This window comes from Hakea prostrata, chromosome 6 (genome assembly GCF_041222555.1).
Source record: "Hakea prostrata isolate BN-2017 chromosome 6, UWA_Hpros_2, whole genome shotgun sequence".
Classification (NCBI taxonomy): domain Eukaryota; kingdom Viridiplantae; phylum Streptophyta; class Magnoliopsida; order Proteales; family Proteaceae; genus Hakea; species Hakea prostrata.
In genome coordinates this window covers 21,690,520-21,710,274 of record NC_142605.1, presented here as the reverse complement: position 1 = coordinate 21,710,274, position 19,755 = coordinate 21,690,520, and the positions used below count along the sequence as shown (strand labels likewise).

General features: G+C 36.0%; 2 protein-coding genes and 2 pseudogenes across 3 annotated transcripts; 3 read left to right on the top strand and 1 right to left on the bottom strand.

The window, feature by feature from the left end:
• The first annotated feature begins 156 nt into the window (after nucleotides 1-156).
• On the top strand, nucleotides 157-1,284 carry LOC149012590 (NDR1/HIN1-like protein 6 pseudogene; annotated as a pseudogene).
• Nucleotides 1,285-4,597: 3,313 nt separating this feature from the next.
• LOC149012589 (NDR1/HIN1-like protein 6 pseudogene) lies at nucleotides 4,598-5,994 on the top strand (annotated as a pseudogene).
• Nucleotides 5,995-7,559: 1,565 nt separating this feature from the next.
• Nucleotides 7,560-13,758, bottom strand: LOC149012588 (uncharacterized). The gene is made up of 4 exons (XM_089158827.1): nucleotides 13,304-13,758; nucleotides 10,341-11,169; nucleotides 9,053-9,219; nucleotides 7,560-8,072 (listed from the first exon to the last, which is right to left on the bottom strand). Exons 1-4 carry the CDS (start codon nucleotides 13,516-13,518, stop codon nucleotides 7,865-7,867), a joined length of 1,419 nt encoding a protein of 472 aa, XP_089014953.1. The 5' UTR covers nucleotides 13,519-13,758; the 3' UTR covers nucleotides 7,560-7,864.
• Nucleotides 13,759-13,860: 102 nt separating this feature from the next.
• On the top strand, nucleotides 13,861-19,518 carry LOC149012587 (Profilin family protein). 2 transcript variants are annotated; one of them, XM_089158829.1, is made up of 7 exons: nucleotides 13,861-14,035; nucleotides 14,203-14,272; nucleotides 14,479-14,559; nucleotides 14,634-14,703; nucleotides 16,317-16,426; nucleotides 18,860-18,974; nucleotides 19,082-19,518. In XM_089158829.1, exons 3-7 carry the CDS (start codon nucleotides 14,496-14,498, stop codon nucleotides 19,119-19,121), a joined length of 399 nt encoding a protein of 132 aa, XP_089014955.1. In that variant the 5' UTR covers nucleotides 13,861-14,035; nucleotides 14,203-14,272; nucleotides 14,479-14,495; the 3' UTR covers nucleotides 19,122-19,518. The 2 variants fall into 2 exon arrangements, with proteins under 2 accessions (XP_089014955.1, XP_089014954.1); XM_089158828.1 differs by having other exon boundaries at nucleotides 13,862-14,035; nucleotides 19,074-19,512.
• The last annotated feature ends 237 nt before the right edge of the window (nucleotides 19,519-19,755 follow it).

The following is a 19,755-nucleotide window of genomic DNA, read 5'->3' as shown; positions in this document are numbered from 1 at the left end:
CCACTTAATTCCTTAAACTCATCAATCATAGGTTATTAAAGTCAAACAAAACAACCTCTTATATACTATAGATTGAAATAGAATCAGGTTTTCAGTTGGGTTTCTCTATATATTGTTTCTGGGATTGGATAACATTTGTAAGAGAGGAAGGATCTTTGTAAGGTGAAGAGTGCTGGCATAGAAAGTTTTTCCAAAGATGTAGTTTTCAAACCAACATTCCTTGCATGGTTTTTTTGCATTATGTGTATGATTCATTTGAAGTTTTTCTCATAAGGTTTGAAGCATTAGTATCGGGTCAGGTGATTTTACGAGACATATTGTCTTGTATTGAGTATTGTATAATCCAATACATGCCCTTTAAGAAAAAAGAAGACATATCAACTTGCATGCGCTGCCCTTGTTACTAAGACAAGAGCAGATCTAACTAGCAATGGCAGATCGAGTTCAACCAAAAATACATCCAGTAATCAATCAGGAAAAGCCATGGACAGCGCCTTCAGTGCCGGAGGTGGAGCAACATCCACCACCGGAACTACGCCGGTGGATGATTCCGGGGATACAACCACTAAAGAAAAGAAGTTGCTGTTGCAGGTGCCTTTGCTGGACAGCTTCCCTTCTCATACTTCTAGTGATCATCATTGGAGTTGTGTTGGGCATTCTCTTTCTAGTTTTCCATCCAAAAATTCCATCATACACCTTTGATCATGTAACCATCAGTAACTACTCTATAAACCCAGATTCAAGCCTCTCTGGTAGTTTTATAATCAGATTCAAGTTATATAACCCCAACAAGAAAATAGGAATATACTATGAAGAAGGAAGCAATCTAACTGCATGGTACACAAACACAAAGATTTGTGAAGGGTCTTTGCCAGTATTCTATCAAGGTCACCAGAATACAACTATTCTTGATGTTCAGTTAACTGGTGAAGTTCAAGATGGAACTACTCTTCTGGAGGAATTGTTTCAGCAACAACAAAATGGTAGCATTCCATTGATTGTTGATGCTGAAGTTCCATTCAAGATTAAGCTTGGGAAACTGAAGCTGATGAAGATGAAGGTCCATCTAAGGTGCAATGAGGTGCTGAATAGCATGATTCAGAATAATATGTTTAGTGTTAAAACTAGCAGTTGTAAATTGAAATTACTGCTATAAGGCTTCAAATTTTTTTTTTTTTCTTCTCTTCTGTTCATTCTTTCCATATTTGTTCTGTCATGGTTCTTCGTTTATTGGGAATTGTAAGACAAGCTTATGTATACTTGCATGCCACTCATTTGTATAGGTTCATGTATATAGTATTCAATTCAATATTATTGTTATTACTAGTTATACATGTTTTCCATTCATGTATTGTATGTAGCAGTGCAAGTTTAGCCAAGATAGTCGAAACCCACCTTAACCACCCTAAAAGAAAAAAGGTTCAGGTTAGAGGGTTTAGCCCTGATTCAATGCAGAGCTGTTCTAGTGGTTGAAACCAATACCTCTTAGTGAAGCGGTCGTAGTTTCGATTCTTGCCTGAGGCATATTAATATCCCCATCCCCGACTTAATAAAGCTCCTTTGTACCAAAAAAAAAAAAAAAAATTTTAGCCCTGAGGCCAAATCAAGTCGTCCAAGTTAAAGATTTTAGCCCTAAGGCGAAATCAAGTCTGGGTTAGGGTGATCGTACGTTAGGGTGTGTTGAGTGTTTTACATGATCCAACCTATTCTAATTATCATCGTATAAAATATTTTGGGATAATTACTATTGGCCCCCTGTACTTTGATTTTAACTATTGACCCGACTTTCAAAATTACTAATCCAACCTTCAACTTTGTCTATAATTACTTTGCCCCCACCGTTGTTCCGTTGTTCGTGATGTGGCTTTTATTTTCTCAAACCCCAATCCCTTTCTTATCTCTTTTTTTTTCCTTTTGTCGTTCGGCGTTTATTCGGGAACTTAATCCGTTTTTCTTTTATAAAATAAAAACAAAAATACAAATAAAAAGATGATTGAATAAACTCAATAGCCGGGGGTCTTCCTCTTGCTTCCCTTTCTTGGTTTGTGGGTGGCCATCGTTTGTTTTGTCTTTCTTTTCTTGGTTTGGGTTTGCTTTATTGGTTTTATTGGTGTCGCTTTGTTTCTTTTAATGAGGGCTTGCTTATATTCCTTCGGCCTTCCCGTGGGGGGGCCGTTTTGGGGTTTTATTGTTTCCTGGGATTATCCCAATATTTTTGGTAAACATAGGGTACTAAGATATAATTATACATTGTTTATTATTTTGTCATTAAAATCAAATTCAAGGTCAAGATTAAATCAAATTAGAATATTAAAGGCAAAGGTCAGGGTCAGGTTTTAAAAAATTGCCCCACTTGGCCATTTCGCAGCCCTAATTTAATGTAGTTAGTATATTTTAATCTTTCATTTTTTGTTCTCTGGAATTTTTTTTTATTTTCCTGGTTGACAATCCTCTCAACTCATTTATTTGGGCTAGTATGATCTCCTCACGCTTTGAATTGTCTTTAGTAATATTTCCTGGTTATCAAAGCATGAGGAAAATGAGAATGTATTAATTATTTTTTTAATTAACTTTGAAAAGGAATGAAACTATATTTGATAATCAGGGATTAACGGTGTTGTCTTGTCATTAAGAATTTAAGATAAAGAATCAATTTGAAGGGAAGCTATGATGTATTCGATCATCATAAATAAGATTATCAATTAATTCATGTATATGTTATTCAAAACAGATTTAGTATGGGTCCACCTTCAATTGTTGAAATCAAACTTGATCATGAACTTGGAATGAGTGTTTCTAGTAATTCTTGAAAATTCATTAGCAAAAATTCTTCCCAATCTCAAGGTAGACCAGCTTCGTTTTCAGTTCTAGTTGCAAATTCAAAATATGTAATGCGTGGTAAAACATATTGTCGAATCCTGGTTGTTTCCAACTAGCAAATTTTTTTTGTCCAAAACTAAAATTGACAATGTTTCGGCGATATCTTGCCAAAAATTGCCGATTCGCTAAATATTACCGAATTTCTCTAGAATTTCGGCGATATAAACCGAATTTTCAACCTATTTTTCATGAATATCTCTCTTCTATTTTTTGCATTCTTGCCATATTTTCCTTCGATCTTTGACATATAGCATTATATATCGCTTCATTCTTGACGGATATAGCATTGTTTGCGAAGTTAAATCGAAATTTCACACAGATCTAGAAGTTTTATAGAGTTTTTTCATTTGAATACCAATTTAGATTAGGTTTTAGGCAAAACCAACAATTTCAATGTGTTTGTTGGCATCAAATTAGGCTAGACATCAAATTTAGGTCCAAAATGGGAGGTCAAAATTTGGCTAAAACTTGCCAATATTTCGCCCAAAATATCGGTGAACAATTTCAATGTGTTTGTTTCTTTTTTTTTTTTCTTCTTCTTCTTCTTTTTTTGGAACAAGAAAACCTAAATCATTTGTGTAGTGTGGCTGTTATTTGTTTTTTCTTTTGTATTTTTTAAACAATAGGCACTTTGACACAGTTTCAAACCCACTTTGCTCAAAAAATAAAAAATAAAAGACAACAACAATTATCTCTTAAAAAGGTGAAGAACACCATCTTACAGCAGGGCATTCTTGTCTTTTTAACATGAAAATATACCTCCTACTTTAAAACCCTAAAAACTAAAGTTTCTTTAGGGTTTCACATTTTCTTTTTTCTTTTCCTTTTTCTTCTTTTTTTTCTTTTTTTTTTTTTTTCTTTTTCCTTTCTTTTTTAGTTGTTTTTTCTTGGGAGGGGGATTATAGCAAATGGCTTTGATCTATATAATCATACATAATTTCAACACCTAAAAATGATTTTTCTTTTTCCTATGTACCATACATGATTTCAACATTTAAAAGATTGAATTGGTATCTTATACCCCCAATAAATAAGAGAATTATATTTTCCTCACACCCTTACTATCATATGTTTAAGAATGGGACTCACTTGCATCTATATTATTAATACTTAAATATGATATCTCTTAAATATGTGATAGAAAAGTATAAAGAAGTATACTCATCTACTCGCCAGACAAAATGATTCAAAATCGTAAGAACCAGTGAAATTACGTAAAACAAAATACAAGTCATTCCCTTCATTTCCTTTGTCAATATTTACTTGGTCATGGGTGATGTGATGATTTTGACAGTTAAAATCATAAAGAAAAATTTTCTCAAAAAAATCACAATTCAGTAGGCAATGAACATCATAATGCAAATATACAAATCCACGTGTCCATCATCCATGCCGTGACGTGTAACCTTGGCATTGACGCAGACCTGAATCTAGATGAAGGAAAGAAGAAGCAAAGTTTGAAACTTCCTTTTTTCTTTTTTTTTTTCTTTTCCTGCCCAAAAGTTTGAAACTTTTATGTAGCAACAGTTCCCTTCACATGAAGCCTTTCATCACTATTGTTTTTTCTAGCTAAACAACCCTTATGGTACGTTAGGATTTAAGTGGGGAAAGCAAGACCTTCACAGCATAAAACTACTTCATGAACCCCAACAGTCAAACATGGCAGCTCAAACTTATTATAAAGTCTATCAGAGAAATCAACAGAAGAAAAAGTATATAATCCTATAAAGAAGAGCCACCAAGGTGGAATGTTATAAATATATAATGCACCACCCTTCTTATATTAGCTTTGCAGCAGTGAAAATAGGAATTTCTTCTAGCTAGCTACCTCAACCTCTAATGGCAGATCAAGGACATCCAAGAGTACACCCAGTTGTGGATCCTGAAGTCCCGGCGACGGCGCCTTTAGTGCCGGAGGGGGCGACGTCCGATAAAGGCGACCCGGCGGAGCAACACCTTCCTCCTCTCCCCCGGCGGATGTTTCCGGTGATGCAACAACCAGCACCACCAAAGAAGAGAAGATGTTGTAGTAGTTGTTGCAGGTGTTTGTGTTGGACAGTAAGCATTCTCATACTCATAGTGATTATTATTGCAGCTGTGGTTGGAATTCTCTATCTAGTCTTCCAACCAAAGATTCCATCATACACCATAGATCGTTTAACCATCACTGAATTCTCCATGAACAGTACAAATTCAAGTCTTTCTGCTAAATTTATTATCAGGCTCAAGACCTATAACCCCAACAAGAAAATTGGAATTTATTATGTAGATGGAAGCAATCTTACTGCTTGGCACACAACCACAAAGCTCTGTGAAGGTTCTTTGCCAGTATTTTATCAAGGTCACCAGAATACAACTATTCTTGATGTTGAATTAACTGGTGAAGTTCAAGATGGAACTACTCTTCTGCAACAATTATATCAGGAACAACAATCTGGAAGTATTCCATTGATTCTTGATGCTAAGGTTCCAATCAAATTGAAAGTTGGGAAACTGAAACTGATGAAGATGAAGCCCCATATAAGGTGTGATGTGGTAGTTGATAGCCTTACTTCGAATAGTTCGATTAAAATTAAAAGTAGTAACTGCAAATTGAAACTCAAGCTCTGAGTTCTTTCTTTCTTTGTTCATCATTATTATTTTTCCTATTTATTCTATCATGGGATATTAGATTAGAGGGAATTTTTATTTTCCCCAGAGGAAGAGGAGGTTAGGTATGCATCCCTTTCTTTCATTTACTTATGTATACATTTTTTTCAATTTATTGTCGTTATTATAGTAATCTATTTGATTCAGGCTTTACGTGTGAGGAATCACAGAAGCTTCAAACATTAATGCAACGTCTTAAATCAAAATCTTTAACGTGTCTAATCCACTAAACTTAATTAAATATATCACAAGTTCACAACTGAACACTTCAGATGAATTGAGTCGCTATGATTTTCTTATTTTATTATCCATGCCTTTCTTGCCTTTTTCTTTTCTTTTTTTAATGACCATTATAATATCATTAATTTCCAGTAGAAATATTCGATTGTCTGTTTTTAGGGTAATGAAGAGTTCTCATTAACAAAACGTGATAATCCCTCAGTCTATTTCATATTAATCATTCAAATGTTCAAATATTTGACCAAAAAGAAAGCCGTTGATGGGAAACAAAGACTTAAATGCAACCAGAACTTTTTTTTTGGTCAAATTGCAACCAGAACACATGGGAATGAGGTGGGTGTAAGGCCAGAACACATGGGAATATGGGACCAATGTAAAGTCTTCTTCTTCTTTTTTTTGTAACATTTTTTTGGTAGATGTGTGTCATGTGTCCCAATATCACATCATATGGTTGAAATTCATTTATAAATCACATCAAAGAGTTGATTGATGTTACTGATAAATGAATTTCAACCATTTGATGTGTCATGATGTAATGTTGGGACGCATGACACACATCTACTAAAAAATGGATGGTCATTTTTGATAGTTTACAAAAATGTGATAAGGAATAGACCTCATAAATTTCCTGGGGAATATGGGAATGAGCAGGGTGTAAATAGTTTACCAAACTTCGTTCCCGAATTTGCATCTACATTCGGTTAAAGGTATCTGAATCAAATTTTTTTATTTTTTATTTTGGGTTGATATATGAGGTTCATCCGGCTAGCTTGTGTGCACCTCGATTACATCCTCAAGAGGGAGCTTTGTCGTCCGCAAAGGTCAAACTCATGACCTCTCCACTAAAAAGTATGAATCATACCACTCTATCGAATCCATTGATTACTAATAGAAGCCTTTCATATTGATTATCATGCATCCAATAAAATTATCCAATTCAATTTCTCTTATTTGTATAAATTTTTTACTTAATTTGATAAAACTACCGCAGATGCTAAATCTAATGGTCACAAACAAAATAGTAATGATGTCATCTAGAAAAATATACTTAAGAAAACAAATAACGAACTATCATCTGAATTGGACTAAATCCGTCAAAAAACCAACGGAATATTATTTGAATCTATTTGAATATAATAAAATGTGGATATGCTATTATCACTATCCAATCTGTTTACACTCTTACAGGGGACACCCCCTCCCCCCCCCCCCCCCCCTCTTTTTCGAATGAATGAAATTCACATGGAAACACTGAAAAAATGAAACAACCACACAGAGGGAATTATATGAATCAATTAAATAAAAAAGAAAAATATAACATCGAGCAAATTACATATACACTCTCGGCGAAGTATTATATCTATACCTCCTAGAATTTATTCTATTATATTTACATCCTTTATATTTCAAATTGTATTCAAGTGCATCCCTACTGTCGAAATAATAAGATAAATGGACAACTCAAAAGCTACAGTGCTATAATGCTGTCAGAAATATTTTTCAGTTTTCTCACAATTATATAAAGATTCAACAAAGTAAATATGTCTTTATCATTTACCTAAAGGTGTTAGACACAAGAAATGTTTGTAATAAAATAAGTTCTAAGAGGCATAAACATACCAGGGTTGTAATGTGTAATTTGAAAGAGAACCCTAGTTGAGCCAAAATGTCCATAACCAATCTGACAATATAACCTAAAAGACTACACAGCCTCACTAAGGCACATTGATCTGTCCATAAAATGACAATTACAGGAAAAGAAAGGATCAAAGCAGCACGTTATTCCAATCATCCATTTGCAAAGCCAGATTTCCACCTCTAGTACCAAATTAGATCATGCTTTCAAAACAGTTTTTCTATATATCCATGAAATGAGTCATAGAAGGCATCTTTCAGAGTACCTTCTTTGAGAACCGTATCTTCAACCCACTCCAGCTCCTGAGTCCTGTTGCTGCTGTATGCAATTGTAACCCAAGGCATAGCTGCCTACACTTCAAGAAGTGACCACAAGGAAGACAATGTAATAGCAACTTATGGCTCAAGCCCTTGATTCTACTTGATTCCATTAATTGACGCAGCCCATGAAGCCTGTGAATCATTCACCCATCAACGCACGTGGCCTGTGCGGTACTGTTGACAATGGCATGCAAGTCTGTGAAATGGCTCTCACAAAACCCATATTTGCAGTCAAAGTTGGAGCATGAAAATAATCTCCTGTCCCAAAAACAATCTTATTCTTCAATGCGATTTTTCTGGTAGTTGGAAGGCCCATCATGCGTGCTGAAGGGTGATCAGGCACAACTCTGCACAGTTATGGGAGCAGTTAAGAGTGAAGGCATTAAGCATGAAGATACACTAGGTATGATGGATTCAATTAATAGCATTCATACTGCCATATCAACTCATTTCCAAAGAACCTCAGAACACAAATCAGCACAGTTAATCCTTCTAGAACTATTATCATTGAAAACACATTCTCACCACACACACACAAATATATGTTCTTGCATGCCCACCATACACTGACCAGTGACTGTCCATTGTCCCTCTGTTCTGATTCTTCAAAGCTCTATTTCTGCCAGGAAAGTTGAAATTAAACAACAGGACGGGACCTTGGGGGCCTAAGTATCCACAAAATGTGTATCCCGTCCAATCTGCCATGTGCCCAATTGCACCAAAGTTTGCCATTTTATTATTTATATTGAGCAGAGGTTATTGATTTCTTCCTTGAGACAAACAAAAGAAAGTGGAAACCAAAGTCTGATTTCAATACCAATTCTAATTTATCAAGTTGGCACTCAAAAGCCCTTTGAATCAAGTAAAATACAACCAGTGGCTTTTATAATTGGAGAATTTTTTGAAAGTGATAAGACCTATGAGAGCAAACAACAGAACCCCAATTTATGAAATGGCAACAGGTCACACAGTTAGTTGAGCTCACTGAATCTTAAATTATCAAAACTGTAAATTCTACATTCTTTCAATGGACTTGGACATGTGGCACTCAGGAACCACTCTGTTTTTCAAAATTGTTCTACTTGAGCAAATAATAGCATAACATTTTTATTTCATTTTTCACTAGTAAGAGATATTCAAAGAGGTTCTCCAAGAGTTAATAGTCCCTCTTACTAGTTACCACGTAGAATGAGGAAAGTGCAATTTTACCAACTAATTTCAGAAAATTGAAAAAAACTAAGATTTTCTCAGCCTAACCTTGCTAATTTCAAAATCAATCAGAGTATATATAAGAGAAACAGAGAGAGAGAGATGGAAATGAACATACAGTAAGCATTTAAGAAAGTGATCAGCTCTCCCCTTCTCATTAGGCCCCCCACACATTGATAGAAGCTCCTGGAACTCTGAATGGACACTTCTACATATAATACATATCTTTCCAGAGATAACGTCTTTAAGTTCCACAAGTATTGGATTTTGAATTTCGGACTTCACCTGTCAGATTGTTAAGATAGATTTTAGTCAAACTTGACAGATTCGGCTGACAACATAACGAATAGTATTACAATCAGAAAAGCTAAAAGAAGTACTATATACACGCAGCATTCGAGAGTGATCTGCGTGTATATGAGAGAGAGAGAGAGAGAGAGAGAGAGAGAGAGAGAGAGAGAGAGAGAGAGAGAGAGAGAGAGAGAGAGAGAGAGAGAGAGAATGGTATTGTTTTTTGATTTCTGAACCAGATAAACACTCTGTAATCCATATTGTGAATCAGAAAGAAACCTACAAAGCCCCCATGGGTAGTGATGAATCAACTGATAACACAGGGCCTCAGTCACTGCCCCCGCCATGGCTACAAAAGAAGAAAAAAAATTCTAGTAGAGCAATTTGAAGCCTGTCCTAACTAGAATTGAGTGCCCAACTGCAATGGTACCTGAACCAACAACCAATATGATCCTCCCAGAACTATCTAATTGTACAAGGACTAGGACTGAACACAATCAGCACCAAAGTTCAGCTTATCTGTGTTCTCAGGCAAGAGGTCAATGGTATAACACCCATCAAAGAAAAACACTGAACTCTGGCTAATCTTAACCCATAGCATCCATTGGAAAAAAGAAAGAGAACATCTGGACATCTCAATTATGGATGCCTTGTGAACTATCAGTTGCATGATTGTGTCAAGATGCAAGCATAACACGAAATAATTTGACCCACAAGCATGACATGAAAAAGAAACCCTGACTAAACATAACACCGCATTTTATTTTTGAAAAATGGGCCATTTTCCTTAAAGCCTGAAAAAGAGCACATGTGCATGATGCTCCCACCACTGTGGGTTCTGGAGAGGGCAAATATGTTGTGCCACTTCTGCAAGCTTGAGAAGACAGAAAACCAGGACAACAAAAACTGACACAATGATGAAAATGATAAAACAAGGGAAAGTTATCCAATAAAAGGACAAATACAGGTTAGATGGGTAGATGTTGATTTTACAGGCTCGACATGAAAAAGGAAAAGGGCACAACAATTTTACTGACTCACAAGATCTTGAGGGAATTCACAACTAACACCTTCAAAGGTTAAAATAAGCACAAGTTTCAGACTAGCTATTTTACCTGTGCAACTACAAATTCAGAGTTGCTCTTAAACCGCTTCTTTAACTCACTCTCTGGGGTTGCTAGTAATTTACCTGTACCACCATTGCTAATTCCAGATACAACAGCAATCAAAGCCGTTGTATCAAAATTTATGAGTTCCCCACCCATTAAAGCCTCTGGTGTGGCAAAATCCATATTTAATGAGATATACTTTATTCCTGATATTAAAGAACCGAATGCATCATCAAGAACCACGTTACTTTGATATTTTGGCAGCTTCAGTGTAGCAGTTCCGGGAAGTGAGTCTTCGAGCCCAGGCTCTAAGCTGGAAACAGTTTTTTCGAAGCCATCAACCTTTATTTGAAAAACACTTGCCCCTTGGAATGATCTTGCATGTAACTTGACCCAATCACCCTCTAATTCCTCCGTAATATCAGATTCAAAAATAGAGAACTCTTTCCCAAACTCAATTGCTCCAAATTCATCTCCAACCTTCTGAGAAAGAACCTTGTCAAGTCCATTGGCAAAGAAGAGAACAATTGAGGATGGTTTTAACGTCTGAGATGAGAGAGCAGCTTCAAGAACCTGCTCTATGCGCATTCTTAAGCCTTTATTCTTGTGAGATCCATACCACGAAATGTACTTTGGGTTCCGATCCGACACAACAAACCAGACTGGATTACTATCAATTGTACACACTATATCAACATGGACACCCTTCAAAGGAAAACACTTTTTCTCACCACTTTTGGAGGTTGGAGTAATAGGCTTGCATACACGTGACACTCCCGTAATAAATGTCTGCTGAAGAATATGAACAACTGACTCAAGGTACCCAATGTTCACACTGCAAATACAGCAAAAAGATGAAAGGTCACCTTTAGAGCACTATGCGAGAATGTAAAATCCAAAAGGCAACTGGATTTATGAAATTTCAAGTTCAATTCAGGGGGCATGGATGAAGTACTAATGTTTCATGGGCATTGTGCAAGTTGTTTTGTAGGTACTTCCCAACAAAAATTGAGTATGAACAGATACTCAACAATAAAGAACAAATGGAGTAAAGAAATTTTTCTAAAAATAGAAAACCATAGTTGTCCATGCAACAACCACCTTATTGCAAGGCCACATACACTGTTTTTTATTGGTATGAACTGGGTTCTGTCCCTTATTTATGTCAAAAATCATTTACTTAAGATATCAGTCACAAATAAGAAAATGCCTCCTATTTGAGTTCAATAAAACAAATCAAATTTTAAAGGATAAAAGTCACCTCCCAATTCAAGAACAAAAACTGAATTTTCAGTAGGAGGATCAACTTTTTAATGCTGAGTCTTTTCTCAAATCTACAAATTTCATAAATCTTAATATGGTAAAACATTGATAAAAATCAAAATCAAAAGTATGGTACAATATTCATTTCTTTAGATATCTAGAAAAATAATTTCATTTAGAGCAATTTTAATAGCTTTATGCACACCAAGCAATTTTGATTTGCTGGAAAGATGGTTTTGTGCACCAACTATTACAAAAAGTAGTGTCAAAAGACTCAAAACAAAATCGTCGTAACAATCAAACTTATTCAAGAACAAGAACATAACTCTAAGTCAAGAGTAGTTTAAATTACTTAGAGATGACGTCATAATTTCTAAAAACTGCACAAACTATACTTGTCAAGGCAATCTTAAGTTTGTTGAAAAACCAATCTTGTGCTTCACTTAATACAAAAAATCTCATGTAAAAATAAAAATAAGTTGACCAGTCAAAATTCTTAGAGAGCAAGAACCATTCTGTGACTTGAAAGCGGTTTAATAACTTATACATAATATCGTATTTTCATGAACAGGACAAGCTATAAAATTCCTTGATTATGCAATTCAATTGTACAATATAACCTATGCAATTCAATTGTACAATATAACCTCAGAATCATCTGGGTTCAAACACTCATACGTGCCCGGGATAGTAATGAGGACAATAAATACAGTTCAGAAAGGAACTCATAACAGGGGGAGAAGGAAAAGACAAGCAAAGAACATGTGGAATTTACCACCCAATCAATGGATTCCTACAACCATATCTTCCCCTCTCCGCAGGAATCAAGCAGCATAATTTCTTATTTAGATTATATTTAAGCAATTATTAAAACTCAGAATGATGCAACAAATGAATAATGGCAGACAAAATAAGAAAAATGGTTTATAAGGGCAAAACTTTCAACTCTTCCTATCATAAGTCCTATACTTACATTCTTAAGAGGGTAAAAGCAATAGTGTGGCCTTAATTGAATGACTTGGAATTACTCAACAAGTCTCTTGTTGCATCCTGAAGAATTTTGTACAATGGTCAGCCGAAAGTCAAATGTTGAGTTACTAAACTGACTTGGACACACATCATTTATTGGCATTGATCCACAGCTGAAAATGAACTATGTCCCAGCAATTGCAGGCACAGAGACCTAGGAAACCCCTTGCTTACACCTTTGCCCTCATCACTAATACCTCAATGGAAATAACAGAACTGTTAGCTCGAAACCTCAATGAATGTAGATATGGCATCTACATAGCATCTACTATCAGGTCACTGCCAACCCCATGTACAATGCCGTCGACCCCACTTCACTAATGGGTGATAGGATACACTGAAATGCATCTGCAACATAGGGAATTCATTCAAGCAGTATGAATTGGTAGTCAATTGTCAGTTAAACCCTGGGTTGTAAATTAATAAAGGAGAAGTCGTCTTCTTTAGCTAACTAACAGTTTCGGATTCTTCAAGCAAGTGAGCAACTACCCTATGTTTTATTATGAGGCCATGGTTCATTAGGATTTCGCCAGAACTGTGTAGAAAGTTGGACTCATTTGCAAGGAGCTTCAAATATAATATCCAAGAATGTTGCAAAAGAAAAGAAGAAGGCAGAAGCAAAAAAGATTTTTTTTTTTTTTTTTTTTGAGGGGGGGGGGGGTGTTGTTGATTCTTACCAAATAGGACCCGTGAAATTAAGAGAATCAGAAGACAGACGAGAGAGGAACTTGAGCTCGGAATTCACTAATCTAAGCAGAGTTTGCTTGCAGGAATTCGTAATCTTCGAGAGGGGTAAGCTTCGAATTCGATCTTCGACTGCTCTGCATCTCTTCTTTTCACTTTCAATGCGCTCCGGATTTGAGTCGGTACTGTAACTTTCGGAACCCTTCATCTCGCTTTCAGTAAATCACCATGGCATAAGTGGCGATCTTAATCAAAAACGGTATAGCAGTTGCCCAAGGAAAGAACACAAATTCCTACATAAGTGACGTTCTTAATCTGAAAAACGGTATAGCGGTTGCCCCAGGAAAGAACACAAATTCCTACATGTTGGCTCCATCCTCTGCGGGTCGATGCCATATGTTAGAAAAATCCAATCGAATGGTCATCCCAATATTGACCTGTAAGCGTCTGCAAACTGTTGACCGTTGGATTAGATTTTTCTGAACACACAGAACGACGAGCAACAGAGGATCAGGATCCCTCCACTATAATTTCTTTATCATATTTCATTTTGGATTTTGGCCTGGTTGGGGAGGCAAGAACGGCTTGGGAAGTTCGACTTGAACTTGGGCTCTAGAGTGGGAGCTCGACTGAGAGAGCTACAAGGAACTCTGATGCGAGAATGGAGACTTCTACTTGAACGACTACGCCAGCAAGGAATCCGACGGGAGGCGCTGCACAATCAGGTACGATTCTTCTTTTCTTTTCTGTTCGCACTTTCTCTGTTCGTCATCGTCTTCTTCGGTTCACTGCTTCGCTTCTTCTGTATCTTTCTTTTTCCTATTGTCTTCCTTCTCTGATTTCTGATTCGAGAGTTCTCCTATCTCTTTTTCCTGCTGCTGCTGGAAAACAGGGGCAAGGTTGGGGGTTGATAGGATTGCAGAGGAGAAAGAAAGGAGTGCAAGGGCTGTCGCTGAACGAAAGTGGGTTTGGTGATTTCATTTCTACCAGATGCTGCGCCTTTACATGCTAAATTATTTTGCTGCATAGATCTTCTTTAATTTCTCGGATACTTTTCTCCTATTGAACAATAAATTTATTACGGCTGATCTCCAAAATGGTTACATTGTTATGCTTTTCTATTGATTTAAATCATGATTGCTATCCAACAATTCTGTCTTTTCTACAGGTGTGTAGGAGAAAAAGATGGAATGGGCTTTTGTACATAGAACTTGGGAAAAATGGGTTTCTAGTAATGTTGGTTCATCTGGTGAGCAAGTTGAGTAATGCTAATGACCACTTACCTTTCATGAACAAACAAATAAGTATCTTAAAAACTTGTAGGTGAACCACTGAAGGCAGCTTTGCTTCTTAACTACGACCCAACTGGACCTTCTCGCTTGCTTTCTGTCATGTAAGAGACTCTCAAACTTCCTATACTTCCAGTCACTTGTATAGAGCTTTCTAGCATCATTTTTTATTTTTAATTTGATATGTGCATTTAAAGTTACATTTACCCTGCAAGCGAGACCCTATTTTCAGTTCTCTGTAAGTGCAGCATCAAAAGGAAACACAATTAAACAACATGGATTATGATTGAAATTTTGACTGTCATTAGAAATTAGGTACTACATAAAAGATAGCATTTGGGTTATTGATTGTTTCTGTTTTTTTCTTTTTCTTTTTTAATAAGTAATGTCCAAAATAAATTCTTCAAAAAAAATGATTCTCCTTCCCATTTCCCAAAATATCATGGACATGTTTGGAAGATGATTTAGGGCCTGTTTGGTTACATGTGAAATCCCTGGATTCACAAATGGGAGATTTATACCTGTTTGGTTGTGTGAATCTCTGAATTCATGAAATCTAGAAATTCATCTTTTTACACTAAAAATCCAGATTTATGTAATCTGTAGATTTATGGGTATAAGGTGAAATCCAGAGATTTCATCACTACTATAAAAGTGTTAAACATTCGAACCATGACAGCATAAATGTTTTTTTAGGATGAACTATAGATTTCATTCCAAACATTCAGGTTAACCTAACAATTAATTTTATGAACCATGACTCCATAGATTTGAAATCTCTAGATTTTTGAATCATTAGACTCAAGTAACCAAACAGGCCCTTATAAGCATTCGATATTCAACAACAAACTCTGCCTTATCCCAATTTAATGGAGTGGCATCATGTTTCCAAATAAAATCAGGAACAGAGTTCTGAACAGAAAAGGGAATAAAAGATGGCAAATAAAAAAAAATCAGAAATCTGGAAAATTAAGAATGAAGGATCAAAGCAAGAGAAATGACTACTAGATGGAAATAAAAATTAATGAGGCCCAGCTTTAGCTATTTGGAAAAATCTCAGCTAGATGGAGTCTGCTAAGCCTCCAAAAGTTTGTATCCAAAGCATAGTATTTAGTCTCTGTTTGGAAGGGCCATTTCAGCCATGTCGAAATTACACCAAAACATTCGAATTTTTTTTGAGTTTTGCTTGGCATTTGGGGGTGTAAAATGCCAAATTTTATTACAAAGCTGCATTGGAAATTCTAGGGAAAAAAATTTTAGCAAACTTTTGGTCTGGCCAAAATGGCATCCGGAATGAGATTTAACATTATGACACTAACCCATGATTACTACTAAGATAATATTTACTAACCTACACATACATGACAGACAGGTAACAGACTACTAGAAAATGATAAACTGGTCCATAAACAGGATCAGACATGTGGGAAAGCATAATGATTGGAACTAGAAGTGAAACACCTTCAGATCATGAAATTAGAACATTAACAACAGAGTATTTAACAAGAAGAATAGAATAGCAGTTGAAAAATAAGACATTATTTTATCAGCTTCCAAATAAGAGAAAAGTTTTAAGATGAAAGACCAATTATCAACTAAGATCTCCATTGTCAGCTTCAAAGAAATTTATTTCATGTGTCATTTTATCAGTTATGGAAGAATATATGTACAGCTTGATTATGAAACACAATGAAGTTTAATTTGGTCTTGCTGGCAGAGCAGAGCAGCATGGAATGAAAGCAAAGGCTTCTGAGTTGAGCCCATTACTTGACTTTCTCAAGCGCAACAATTTCCAGACTGAATGCTTTTTTATTGGTCCAAATGCTTGTGAGTTCCTGTGCTTTATATCTGGACAAAATGTAGTATTTGTGGCTCATCTAAATTTGTTATTAGATACATAAATAAATCATTCTGTCAAGCTTGCTATGTGCTCTATTGTATCAACAGTTCCCAAACGTCAAATTCATGTCCTGAGAAGTATACAGGACTGCAAGACATCAGCTGACTAGTGAAGTTCCATACTGGTTACTTCTCAATATTACTTAATTTAATTATTGAATTTCCTGCACACATACTTTGGTACCTACTTTTTTTCTGTAGAGTATTCAGGTGGAATCCTAGATTTTTGCACATTGATGTGTGCTTCTTCTGTGTGTCCACTGAAACCCTTTGGGCACCAGTTCCAGTGTAAATATGATGATCATAGATAATGCCATACAGCAGATCCAGGGACAGGTCCAAATTCTTGCCAAGTTATTTTACCCAGGATGGTCACATGCTAGAACAATACTTTCTGGATTCGAAGACTGAAATTTTAGAAATAGTTAAAAACAATGGTAGATCTGGGCCAACATCAAGAAGGGCCCTGGATGTTTCCTTGACATCAATGAGAATCGAAAGGAAAAATGCCGATACATGGGGCAGTATATGATTAAATTTTGCCATGAAATTTGGCACTTGGCCAATCCACATGGTACTTTGTTTTAGCTCCACAAGTAAGATTTGGGCATCCTTGATGAACCAGATCTAAGTCCTGGTGCTAGCAAAACTATGTTATATGAATTCTCAGTCAACAACTGGTAGGAAAGACTTTCTAGACACCATGTGCACTGATAACAAGGTGTCAACTCTAATATTGTTATCTGTAAGTTTGTTATGCTTCATGTAGTGTGTACGAGCATGTAAGTTTCAATTCTAATCCTCGAATTAGGTTGCCATGGTCATCCTACAAGAATACCACAAGTATACAATTGGCTTACAAGACCTAATTCATGACCAAGAAGGCCTAAGTGTTCATCCTTACTCTCATTCCTTGTGGCTGTTCAATCATTACTATTATCATGCAAAAAGAAGTAAATATATGCATATCAGGACATGAAAGGCAAGAGTCTGAATGAACAATAATGATGGATGTTGGACTCTTGCAATCTGCTTGGGGAACTCTATTATTAGGTTGACATCCACATGCTCACTACAGGCATCATTGGCAGCATCCATGCCAGGCTAGACCTCCCATCAGGAACTGTAACTCTCAGAGCTTGATCAGGAGAAAGTGGGGAAAAAGTGTGTTGGACTTGCTCTGTTGCCTTCTTTTACAACACAAATGCACTTGGCATGCGCTGCATTGTTAGTTGTCATAGTATTAGAAACCTCCTGCTATGAAGAAGGTTTCATAAATACTTTATGTGAGCCACCAATACTGTTTTCTCAGACATAGGTTTGGTTAGATTTTCTATCCAGACTATAGGAATGACAAACGACAGGAAGAACCACGTTTGGGTTCAAATGCTGGGAACAAATGAAAGATCCTCATCCTAGTATTTTTGGTTTCTTTAATCATGAGATTGTCTGAACAAATCTTCCTCAGTCCTAGACCACATGAGCATGTGATTTAATCACTTCCTAAAGTGCAACACTTCTCTGAGATGCTCCAATACTAGAAGCCATAAATTGGTTTACGATTGCCAGTTGAAGGAGGAAATCAGCAGTCTTCTCCACCTTAGAGAAATAAAGTGGAGATACCATACTAAATCAGACTTTCTCTGATGCAAAGTGGATTCTCAAATGCAGGAGTCATGTTTTAATGGCCTGAACACAGTTGCATTTATTTAAATTAATGGACCCTGAAAGAACAGAGAGTGGCAAGAGATAGGAGGAAGGATGATATTTGTCAGGTGACACCTTCCATTTGAAGGTACCACCAATGAATTGGCCATGAACCATAGCTTGGCAGCTTGGGTCTAGGGTGTTATGATAATGGACAGGATCTCTACACTACCATTTATTTCACAACAATATGCTTTTATGGTCATTGATGCAATCTTCATGATCTTTCTCACCTGAGGAAGATGAATTATACACAGATGTTAAGGCCATCATTTTTTTAATTTCAGCTGTAAATGGCAATTAAGTTTTTATGCTACACAGATTTAAGCCCATAGTCTCTAATATCTGCTGGAAGTGACACTGGACAGTGAGTGATCAGAGTTGGTTGTTATCATGATCTGATCAACAAATAAAATTAGTCTTCAAATGGCTGGTCTATTGTCACCCCTTTTTTGTTCTCTCCTTTGTTAGAATAACTGCTTGCTCAAATTTTGCTTGGAAGAATGCATATAATTGATATTTTGATGGTGATCTAGTGTTTGCATTAAGTATGTTCAGCCCTGGTTGGGGTCAAGATTCACTGTCATGATATATTTTCCCAAGTTTATTTTACATGGCTTTTCTTCAAACCATTGGATGGAATCTTGATGGCAGATATGGTGACATCAATTCACGAGAACGGGTTCTGTGCAAGGTGTGTAAACACATCAAAGCAAGCTGGTGAAGGTGTTATTGTTATGCAGACAATGGCATATATATTGGTTGCATTGTAAGTACTGAAGAAGTGTTGCATTTATACAATTTTGAAAGTTGTCTAAAGATGACCATCATTGCCATATGAAAATTTGCTTACACTTTGTCATGCAAGGTATGAAGGCTCAATTGGTGCTGCATCCCGTGCAATGGTAGCTGTTGATCAGTTTGCCTGGCAACTATCTCGTCGAAATCTTTAATTTCTCACCCTGTTAAGTTGGAGAATCAGATCTTTGCATGAATGCTGTATGAAGAGACAATTGGAAATCCTTCTCAGTTTGTGTCTAGGCTCCTTAGTTCTATTCGGTATTTCTCCTTTTCTTCATGGAGGCTCTATATACCACCTGCAGCCTTTTGTTTTTCAGGATATTGAACAGAATCTTGTAAATGATCTATTTTATTATAAACAAAGAGAGAATTTTTGCCTTCTTCCTCTCAGTCTTTCCCTTTGAGATTTACCTCTACTTCAATGTTCTAACTTCAAATATTAGCTTCTTGTTTCTATGTGCAATCTTCCTTGAATTTTCACTATCAAATATATTTTTAGGCTTTTGATAAAATTTGCTTCCAAAATTGAAAACAATATGGGTTTTTAAATTCTTATGGGTAGAATGCTAGATTCCATCAATACTCCTTTGTAAAATTGTTTCACTTAAGAGATTTCATGAATACTCTTATGTTTCAAATCCTGGATTCATTAAATGGTGATTTATACTTGTTTGGTTTTAAAACATTCTTGGATTCATGAAATCCATGGATTTCACTTTTTTTGTCAAAAAATATGAAATAAGTCATTT

Coding starts and splice junctions, on each gene's coding strand:
- LOC149012588 (XM_089158827.1), bottom strand. CDS start 13,518: ATGAAGGGTTCCGAAAGTTACAGTACCGACTCAAATCCGGAGCGCATT. Junction 11,170..13,303: donor AATTTCACGGGTCCTATTTG/GTAAGAATCAAC, acceptor CTGTATTTGCAG/TGTGAACATTGGGTACCTTG. Junction 8,073..9,052: donor CACTTTCTTAAATGCTTACT/GTATGTTCATTT, acceptor ATAACTGTGCAG/AGTTGTGCCTGATCACCCTT.
- LOC149012587 (XM_089158828.1), top strand. CDS start 14,496: ATGGAATGGGCTTTTGTACATAGAACTTGGGAAAAATGGGTTTCTAGT. Junction 14,704..16,316: donor TCTCGCTTGCTTTCTGTCAT/GTAAGAGACTCT, acceptor TCTTGCTGGCAG/AGCAGAGCAGCATGGAATGA. Junction 16,427..18,859: donor TTTTATTGGTCCAAATGCTT/GTGAGTTCCTGT, acceptor TCTTGATGGCAG/ATATGGTGACATCAATTCAC.